Source organism: Eucalyptus grandis, chromosome 3, assembly GCF_016545825.1.
Source record: "Eucalyptus grandis isolate ANBG69807.140 chromosome 3, ASM1654582v1, whole genome shotgun sequence".
Taxonomy (NCBI): domain Eukaryota; kingdom Viridiplantae; phylum Streptophyta; class Magnoliopsida; order Myrtales; family Myrtaceae; genus Eucalyptus; species Eucalyptus grandis.
In genome coordinates, this window is record NC_052614.1 from 45,770,483 (window position 1) to 45,780,867 (window position 10,385).

General features: G+C 40.2%; 1 protein-coding gene and 1 long non-coding RNA gene across 2 annotated transcripts; both read right to left on the bottom strand.

Annotated features, from left to right (window-relative positions):
• Positions 1–517: 517 nt before the first annotated feature.
• LOC104437493 (F-box protein SKIP1) lies at positions 518–2,265 on the bottom strand. The gene is made up of 2 exons (XM_010050453.3): positions 1,848–2,265; positions 518–1,348 (listed from the first exon to the last, which is right to left on the bottom strand). Exons 1-2 carry the CDS (start codon positions 2,231–2,233, stop codon positions 775–777), a joined length of 960 nt encoding a protein of 319 aa, XP_010048755.2. The 5' UTR covers positions 2,234–2,265; the 3' UTR covers positions 518–774.
• A 5,803-nt stretch (positions 2,266–8,068) lies between these two features.
• On the bottom strand, positions 8,069–8,785 carry LOC104437492. Its single transcript, XR_724397.3, has 3 exons — positions 8,587–8,785; positions 8,345–8,467; positions 8,069–8,220 (listed from the first exon to the last, which is right to left on the bottom strand). It is a non-coding gene; the product is annotated as an uncharacterized LOC104437492 (long non-coding RNA).
• Between the last annotated feature and the right edge of the window lie 1,600 nt (positions 8,786–10,385).

The following is a 10,385-nucleotide window of genomic DNA, read 5'->3' on the forward strand; positions in this document are numbered from 1 at the left end:
GAAGCTGTGTGAAGCAAAACAAGCCGCACATCCACGCCGCTTGAAGAGAACCACAAGATCTTGAAGCCTTGCGAAGCCGTACATAGAGAGTTTTGTCGCGTAGTAATTTTGTGCCGTGAGTTTATTCCCAAGTGAGTTGACCTTGGGTTTGGGGTTAAATTTAGGTGTGGAACACTTAGGCGATTGAACGATTGTAAACTCTGATTCTCTAATTTTAGTGGATTATTTGCTGCTGGAGATATCGATACTCGGACGGAACGTAAATTTCTGGTGTCTTTATTTTTTTTGTTTATTTCTTTGGCGATTTCGCATTGACGTAAATTGTAAGATCCCGTCGTTTCCGCGTATTATTAAATCCCAACACTGCCATCCCTTTTTGCAAATTAAAGACAAAGTGTTGGCAAAACCAGTTACTCATTCACCATACTCCTGTTCTCTTTCCTCAAGGATTGCATTTAACAAGAAGCATAGAAGCCAAATAGTAAAGCATAACACAGACTTACCAAAAACTGAGACAGAACAGCAAGAAATAGATGTTCCGCTATGATATATATGAACAAGCAAGGGAAGCATACAATAATGCAGGACGAAAAGAGAGGATCAACATATTGATAGAGAAGTTTATCAAAAGTAATGTTTAAATAAATACACAAGATGAAGTTGCTACATGACTTCATGCGAATAAGTACACTGAAGATCATCACACACCAGATGCCGTGCAAAGTCATTCAGATTCTGCTAGCTTAGCTCGAGAACCGCTTCCAGCTTGCCTGATCAGATTCGGAAGACATCCGTCTGGAATCGCTCATCATACAACTGCCAGTGGCCATACCGCTCTGTATGGAAAACCGACCGAGGGATGTAGAAATTAGGCTTAATTATGTCCTGCAGATTCTTCAAATTGGACGTCGCATTCACGATATCACGACTAGTCAGGTTTGCACACCCCAACAGGTCCAAGTGCATAAGGTCGAGACAACCGTCGCAAATGGAGGTAAGACCTTTCGCTGTTAACTTGGAAAAGCGAATCTCGAGGTGCTCCAGTTGAGGCATGCACTTCCCTATAGCGGCAGCTTCTGAATCGCCTTCTTGCGGGCAAGCATTCAAATACTCAGTGGGGACTACACCCTCATGTTGGGAAGGATCTAACCAGTTCACCAGGTTCCTCTTCAAAACTTTAAGATTAGGACAGTTCCTCCCAATCAGAACCAAAGATTTATGAGACACCTCATGGCAATAGCTAATATCGAGCTCCCTGAGGCTGGCGCAACGGGATGCTATCCTGGCCATCGAGGCATCGGTGACACTTTGGCAGCTCTTGATTGAGAGAACCTGAAGATTCGGGCACCTGCAATTCGCGGGCAGCAGATAATCATCATCATCAACAAGACTCAACCTAAATCGAAAGTATTTTCTCAAAGCTGATTGCTGCAATGCTTTAGCATACGGCAAACAACACATACAACAGAAAGAACCAGTCTGCCGGACAGGATGACTGCAATGCGAAGTTGCAAACTTCCTCGGTCTGACGTTTAATTTCGCCGCAGCAGATAGAATACAATTTTCGATCCAATCCCAATTCGATTGACACCATATTCAATGATGCGACGGCCGGCCATAATGAGATTCCATACCATTCAAAGAAACATGTCCACGCCAGAACAACGAAAAAACAACGGTAAATTCGACTCTGTTCCTGCCACAATTTCATGTACGCTTCTACAGAGACTCAGATAAAAGCAAGCTTCGAGCTCGCATCCTCTCAAGGCACGGCATGTCCCAATTCACCTCCGTTTCAAGTAATAAAAATGATAACTTTATCGAAAGATGCAATCGAATCGGCGAACCTCTCGGCGACCAAGTCGAGGGCGCGATCGGAGCAATGGCGGGCGCGGATCGCGGCGAGGCCGCCGTCGCTCCAGCCGACGGCCGATCGGAGCATGGCGTCGACCCTCCGCTCGAACTCCGGCGACCACCAGTGGATCGACTCGCGGGACGACTCGAAGCGAGCCTCGAGGTCGAAGGCGGTGTGGAGGGAGGGGTCCGCGGAGGCGCGGAGCCACGACTTGCAGACGAGCATGGGCCCCTTCCAGAGCTGCTCCGCCGTGAGGCGGGAGAGGACGTTGGTGAGGCACTCGTGAGTCAGCTCGGCCCAGTCCGGGCTCGACCCCGACTCGCCGGAGGAATCGGCAGGCGGCGGCGGCGGCGGCGGCGGCTGCTCGGAGGCGTCCATTGGGGGGAATCGAGGAGCGATGGTGGAGTGCGAAGAGGGGAAATGGATGATAAAACCGGTGGAGGCCGGTGGCGGTGGAGAATTATTTGGAGAATGGACCCTAGACTTTCGATATTTCGCAATTTTGACCCGTGGACTTTACTGATATTACTGAGGAACGATTAAACATGGGGAATGAAAATTAAAGTGTAATATTATATAAAGAAGGCTGACCAAAAAATTTAAATATTTCTTATTACTTCTCATCCAAATATTTATGCCGCCCCTAAAATGAGTATTCTGCCTTACATTTTTTCCTGTCTTTTTATTTATTATATGTTCTTAATTTTCATCCTTGTAACTTTTTGCCTCGTGTTATCGTATAACAAATTACCTTTCCACTAGTGTGATTAGAATCTGATGCACACTAAACATTTCATCTATTGATAAAAACAATCACATCACTAATTGAGATAAGTAAAATTGATAAAATATATTGCTTTTCGAAAGAGGTAAATTTTTATATGGCTATATATTCTTTAATCAAAATTTGAACAGAAATGCAAAGTCATTTCTCCAAAATTGTTTAACTCAAGGCGCATTTGCTTAAAGCAATTACCTTATGGTAACTGTTGAGTTCTATGTTGGGGAACTCAATGAAGTCGGTTATGATGATCTTGCTATTGTGAAAAAAAAAAAATGCTAGATGTGCCCACTTAGGTGAAATTTTTTAATTAGATCATTAAGGGACTTCAGTGTGTTTTTTGCAAAGTAGCTTCAAAGTTAGGGAAAAAAAAAACATATGGAGCATGACTACTCTTCATCATCTCCATCGTGGAACAAACCTAGCGAAGCAAATCTATGGCTAAGAAGGATCAAACCGTTGAAAAGGTGGCCAAGGGAGGAGAATAGCATGATCGAGAAATTTATTGACGACAGTTTTCACTCCAAAAATCTCTCGATTCCACACAATCGAATTCTAGCATTTCATATCGAAACCTCTACTACCAATCTACCACAAGCAAACCTTATTGAACCTACAAGATCAAGAACTCAATCATTACTACTAGAATCACTGTTCTCACCATCAGTCCATCAGCCTTCACATAACTCAGGCCACCACGTCCATGTTTCACCAAATCGTCTAAACCTAGCTCGTCAAATCCATCCAAAATCGAAATCTTCTCTCTCACCAACCAAACAAGCCCACAAAATCAATTTCCCAACCATCGCTCTCTCATTGGCGGCCCTCTCACCAACCACGTCAACCCGGGTATCCATAAACAACCTTGCAGACCAAGACCCGCGTGAACCCATACCCAGCAACTCAGATGCACTATTATGAACAACCCTCAGTGACCCTTTAGGTTCAGCATTTGGAAGGGGCGTATGGGCTCTAAGGGGGTTTGGCCAAATGCAAACATGTTTAGTTCAATATTTTGGATAACTTTGACAAGATACAATTGCTTTTGCGAATGGCTTTAAGGGCCTTTAATCCATAGAAGCTTCGAAGATTTTTTGGGAAGTTGCATCTTCGAAATACAAGTCCCATTATTATTCACGGATACTATTCATCTTCTTCGAAGAAATAAATAGAAGCTGACAATCACTACTTGAGGGGTTGCTTGACCTTGGTGACCGTTGCTCGAGGGTCGCAATCACCTGGCAACCACTCCCTAAGATTGTGTGACCTCATGCAAGGTGGCTTGAGGTCGCATGACCTCAAGTGTGGCTCGGGTCGCGCGATCACCTAAGGTCCGACAACCTCAATCGATGGTCGCTTGGGTTGCAGGACCCCAAGCGTTGCTTGAGGTCAAACAACCTCAAGCAAGGCTGTCCAGTGGCAAAATCTGGCCGCCGGAGGTTGGCTAGAATGGTCATTGGTGGCTAGATAAAAAAAAAAATATTTACAAATTTTATCTATAAAAATTTTAGCAAAAGTCCTAATATAGTTTTTATTAAAAGGCATTTAAACCAAAATTGTTTTACAATGCACTTTAAAATTATAATTTATCAAATGTTAGTTGTATTTTGAAAAACCCATTTAGCCCAAAGACATTTGCATTTTCCTAATGACATTTTCTTAAAACCAAACGAAATGGGGCCAAAAAAGTCTAAAACCTCGCGACACTTGACAAACAAGTTTGAAGTCTACCTTTCCCTCCAAGGCCTTCCTTGTTCCTAGGTGAATATTTATCTTCCTCATCTAAGAGGGGAAACTCCCAAATTGTATCTCCCAGAGTTAAGATGAAATAGTTCAAGGACTTACTTAGATCCAATCCAAAGACTAAGAACAAGAAAAAAAAAAGACATTGTGAGGTGTCCACTCCGAACATCAAAAATGGCAAAATAACTTGCTCGACTTCCTCAAATTTCAAATTTATCTAAGCATATTCTAATCATCTTGTAAATAAGGAGCATATAAATACAAGACTTGCTTCGCGCATATTGCATTAGAATGAAGGGTGAGCATGGTTCTTGAGAGTTCCAGTTCGATTCCTAGTTATAGGGAGGGAGGTTTCGGTTCTTGGTTCCTCTTTTTTCGGAATCGGTGGTTCTCGATTCCTATAGGAATTGGAATCAAAGTCGGAACAAAAACTGGACTAGGATTCCTAAACCTAAAATTATTTATGCCTTTTGTTTTTCTTTTTGCCTCTTACAAATGCATTTGGGTTCTTATGGGATTTCCATCATTGAATTCACGGAACATGATGCTAATGGACTCTATCCATTTGTTTAATTGAGTTGTGCATATTTGTGGGTCAATTCGTTGAACTCTTTGCAAAGACAAACAAGAGATGAATTCGAGTTCATTTTCCATGATTTGTTATGTAATTTGGTGAGATACCTGTCGGGTTAAGGAGTAAAATTTGTTTTGTCTTCTTGTTACTTTATTATTCCTCCCCGAGCAAGTATTTTCTAAATAAGATATTTGGATAGTTTATAAGGACCTAGATTTATCTTTGTTCTCTTTCCTTTACTCTTTTCATGATTGTGGCTAAAACTACTTATGGTTTCTCTTAAGATAATGTGGGATTAATGGAATAACCATGGAGAACCCATAGATGAATGATTATCCAAATGCTATAAAAATTTGAAGTTGATAGTCAATAGGGTTTATGTATATTTCTTTTAAGAAGTTTTTTTGTTGCTCTTTCGTCATTTTTAAGAAGCCAAATATGTCTAAGCTTGTTTATTATTAGTGTGTTCATTTTCATTTTGTTTAACTAAAAATGAAACCAAAAAAAAAAAAACATACTTAACTTTGAAACTAACCTTGGAACCTGTAATAGGATAAATTTCGGGCTCCAGATTTTGACAAATAGGTTACAGATTTTAAAAAAATAAGAAACTTGTACCTAAGGATAAATTCCAGATTCAAAGTGAAATCTGTAAGGAATTTGGAACCGTTCATCCCTAATAGATAAGTGAGATTATGCACACATATATAATAAATGTTCAGTTCAACAAGAGCCACAGTTTCGGATGAACGAGATCTAAAATTTTGTCGTGGACCATAGAAAATTCTCCAGTCCCACCCGATGATTAACTCCCAATTATTTTAGGCGACTCTTTATGTTTCTAAAATTGATTATTATTGCTTCGAGGACATTGTTGGTGTTGAGTAATTGAACATTTGCTATTCCTTCTAATCATCCATTAATCCATTCATAAACCCTATTTTAATTATTTCGTTTAATGACACAAAAGACTACTGAGAAATTGCAAGGAAGTGCAATAAAAAAGACTATCTGCTGAAATTGTATGGTCTCTGAAACATTAATCTCGAATCAAAACAACTTCTGACGTACCTTGCCTAAGTTCGATTTTGGCGGCCCCAAAACCTATTTACAAGTTTTCCACCCGACCCATAATATCTGTTAAGAGTCTTCTCTCATTTGATTTCTTTGAGCCCCATGTGATACGTTGTGTTCAACCACAATGAATGGATAGCCGCTAAATCAGTGAATAGAATTTGGAAGCTTAAATCAATTAATGAGTAAATAAAAACGGGCGTGCGATGATAAGGAAGTATTTAATAGAAAATTAATAAAAGATTAAATTCAACGAAGTAGATGCGTGACCGGTTTCTGCTGGTACAGATGGCTTTTGAAATTCTTCCTAAAATGGTCAATCTGGGTCCTTCAAATCACTTATGAATTAATTACGCTTGTGTTTCCGTAACATAGGAAGGAGTTTCCATCAAAAAGTGCCCCGATTGGGCTCAATTAGTTGTATTTAAATCGGGGGGACTAGCAAAGCTGAACTTTTCCTAAGCCCAATACCGCCTGTGGCTCTTGCCTAGGCCCCGTATTTCGAATCATAAGTGGTCTTGCACAAGAGTTTAAGCCCACTCCCTAGCCTAGCCCGCCTATTATTTATTTATTTATTTATTTTAACTTTTCCCTAAGCCCATTCGAGCTCGCAAGTCGATCCGAGTCTACTTGCAAAATGCAAATAATGCCATTCCTTCAACGAGATGACAATACAGTAGAGTTGATCATGGCCGAGCACCTGGCTCGCTCGAGCGTGGAAGTGTGCTATTGCAAAACTCTTTCCATCTAAAGATTCACGACTATCAACTACTTCAGGCTGGAAAAGTTAATTGTATTCTGTTTTTGTTTAATAGGAAATGAATGGAATTGGATAATGAAGTTACGCCAGACTTGAATCTGAATAGATCGGCCCATGGACGAGTCTAGAAAATGGACGAGGCAAGTCCCCAACATGGGCATGGTTGAACTGTTGGCACGCGTATTGGAAAATTTTCCCTCTTCTTCCACTAATAATCTGACCCAACTCCTGCCATCGCATTAACATATGCCACTTTAGACATGCTAATCATAGATTGCTGGAACTTTACATTTAGGTTCTTTTATTCAATCGGAATTACCTATTTAACCTCCTGGGAATTGCATACTGACAAAATTATTCATCTGCAAGAATCCTATTTGTAGCCATAAATGGCCATTGATAGGATGATCTAGTATATGAAAACCAATCGATCATATCACTTTTTGCAATATTAAGGAAGAAAAATAGAAATGCAAATGAAAGAAACATGAAGTATAATATAAGCTTTGGAATTTAGTTCCAAAGAACAGACACTTTCAAACAGGGAATTTCCTGACGAAGTCGTTTCAAGCTTAGTTTGATATTCATTATATCTCCAGTTTCTGATGGGATGGCACAGTCAGATCTCCTGTCAATTCAGCACAATCAAGCTTGTTAAATTTTCCATACGCGAATGGATGGGGCAAGTGAGGACATTCAAATTTAGGCTCATATCAATCACGTTCTTGAAATTACCTAATTCCAATGGAGTTGATTCATTGAGTAGTTCTCTTGCAATTAGAAGCACGCCAAGTTCCCCATTTCTATAGGACCAGATCCATTGAATTTTGTTTTCTTGCATATAGAGATATTTCAAGCCCGTCAAATTTCATATAAATGATGGAATGAGACCGGTGAAGTTGTTGTGGCTTAAATCAACTTGATTAGAATGCATGAGGTTCCATATTCTAAGAGGATTTGGATCCGCGTAATTTGTTTGTCGTTAAGCCGAGTTATTGCATTGCTAAGTGCATGGAATATGAGATTTTAAGCGGGTCCATCTCTTCAGATTGACTTGATTTATGATAAAGTGTCAAGTCCACGACGCCTGGTGAGGTTCTCCGGAAAGGAAGGCAGCTCATTGGTGGGACAATTGCAGGACTTATCGTAAATTTCACGGTTGATTAATGGTGATTTAATTAGGATTTAAACCGGATCATGTTTGGAAGTAGGACACGTTCAAGAAGTCAAGGTCTTGGTCGTGGGAACCTATGTAGAAGAAACATACTACCTGAAGGTCTGGAATCCATGTCAGAATACTATCCCTCTCAAGGTCAACTTATGTAGAAGAAACATACTACCTGAAGCCTCGTGTCCCATTTGCAGCTTAGAACCTGAGACGATTGAGCACTTGTTCTTGTTGCGCCCTTGGACTCCGCTGATCTGGGTGAATCCTGCATTGCAAATTATGATTTTACAAGTTTCTGATGACCTTTTATTTTTTTTTTATGACCATTACAAGTTGGGCTGTCGAGAATCGAAGAATGGTTGCTGAAATTCAAGGAACAGTAGATCTACCGTCTTTCGAGGTCGTTGCGAGTGTCCTGTGTTTATTTGGAGGGCGAGAAACGACTACATCTTTCGAAAGAAACGCCCAAAACCAGAGATTCTAAATGAAGAGGCACGCAACATGCTCTGTAACTGGTGCAAGTGGAATTATAAAGAAAGAGAAACAATGTCAGGAGAAGAAGACCTACCTCTACGATGGTGCAAGTGCAATTATAAAGATCAAGAAACAATGTCAGAAGAAGAACACCCACCTCTGCGTTGGAAAGCTCCAAAGGAAAGAACTTTGAAGGCCAATTTCGATGGGTCTTATGTAGATGGATCGAACACGGGAGCAGTCGCCTGTGTTGTTCGAGATCGGTAACAACGTCGTCTGCAATTCAAGTCGAAACCCTAGGTTTGCTCACAGCTCTCTCTCTCCTCGAAGCAAAAATGGAAACCATCGTACTTGAATCCGACTGCAAGTCTTCAGTTCGCATGGTTAATGGCTCGGGTCAATGTAACGGGGGAACACGTGCTCTCATTACAGAAGCTAGTGAGATCATGGGCCGGTTCAAGCACATCCACTTAGCTCGTTACACAAGACAGTCCAATAGAGTGACGGACAGGATCTGTAAGGCCTATCGACTAAAAACACTACCTTCTAATTGGGCAGTCCATCCCCCTCAATCCTTTTGAGATCTGCTTTGTTTTGATGCCCCGATGGTGGACTTTTGGGGTTTGAAGTACTTTTATATTTAATAAAGTTTTGTCTGACAAAAAAAAAAAAAACTAATCATGCATTCCAATTTTACAAAAAAGATGAAAAATAAATCCTTAGTAATTGCTACCTATAGTGGTGGGTCATGTAGTTGCTCCCCAGGTTTCTTCATGCCGGTTGTCGAACATGGGGTTCCTGGGTTATCAAAAGAAAAAAAAGTATAAAAAAAGTGACATGACTTAAAATTGCACAAGTCGCATACCTCATGTCCTCAACCACGTTCACCAATTTGCAGCATCATTATACCAACCGACTTTTCACTTGATGAAACTTATTTGCTAGTATTGGGGCAAGTACTTCAGGGTCCTTGCTATTCGTGTAGGCTTGACGAAGTTTCTGTTGATTTGCATGCCCACCATACTCCTCGATTATTTTCTTGAATCTGCGCAATTGAGATTAAGTGGTAGGGCTTGGTCAACGCCAGTTTCGGAGCTAGAAAAGCTTCCGAAACCTTTTTTTTTTTTTATTGCGGATTGTGATTTTGAATCACTACTTAAGCAAGCAAGCACTAGAGAAATTACTAGAACGATACTTCTTGCGATAGAATTCTCTTTTGGTATTGGCAAGTGCGGGTCCAACATTTGATGTAGCATAATATCATCATTAAAGAGTGTCAACAGCATTAAGATGATCTCCCCTATATGCTCACCCGATATTGTTTCCATTGTTATCATCCGAAGCTGTATACGTCGCATTTCTCATTTACAACAAATGTGTAAGCAAGATCTTAAAAAAAATAACAAAAGGTCATAAATTAGATGAGGCTTGAAACTATATATCAATCTACCTATGTGCCTCCAATAATAACATTCCACAAAAATATCGATGATTGTTGCTCACCTGGTGTTATATATCCATGAGTCCCTACAATATTTGTAGTGACCTTTCGTTATAGCGGAAACAATGTAGCTTAATTATGCTTCTATGCTATACTTCTCTCAAGTGTTTCACTTTATTTCGGAAGCTTTGAACAGAAGATGATTCTTTGTTTCAAAATGATAAAGTTTCTTCAATACCACGACTTTCCCACTCGGCAATTGTGCTTTATAGACAATACCATAACTACTACTCCCAATGTAATATTTGATGTCAAAATTTTATGTTGCGTTGATTATATCTTCATATGCAATTCTCCCATTATAATTTCATATTGACAAGAAGTTCCATTATTTTCTATGGTCGTTCGTTGCATGCTCTTTGTTCTACGTCAAAATATGAAGCAAGACCCAAGAACCATTATTGATATAGCCATCAACGGTATAAATACCATCATAAGCATAATCTCGGACATTC

Coding starts and splice junctions, on each gene's coding strand:
- LOC104437493 (XM_010050453.3), bottom strand. CDS start 2,233: ATGGACGCCTCCGAGCAGCCGCCGCCGCCGCCGCCGCCGCCTGCCGAT. Junction 1,349..1,847: donor CTCGACTTGGTCGCCGAGAG/GTTCGCCGATTC, acceptor CGCGAATTGCAG/GTGCCCGAATCTTCAGGTTC.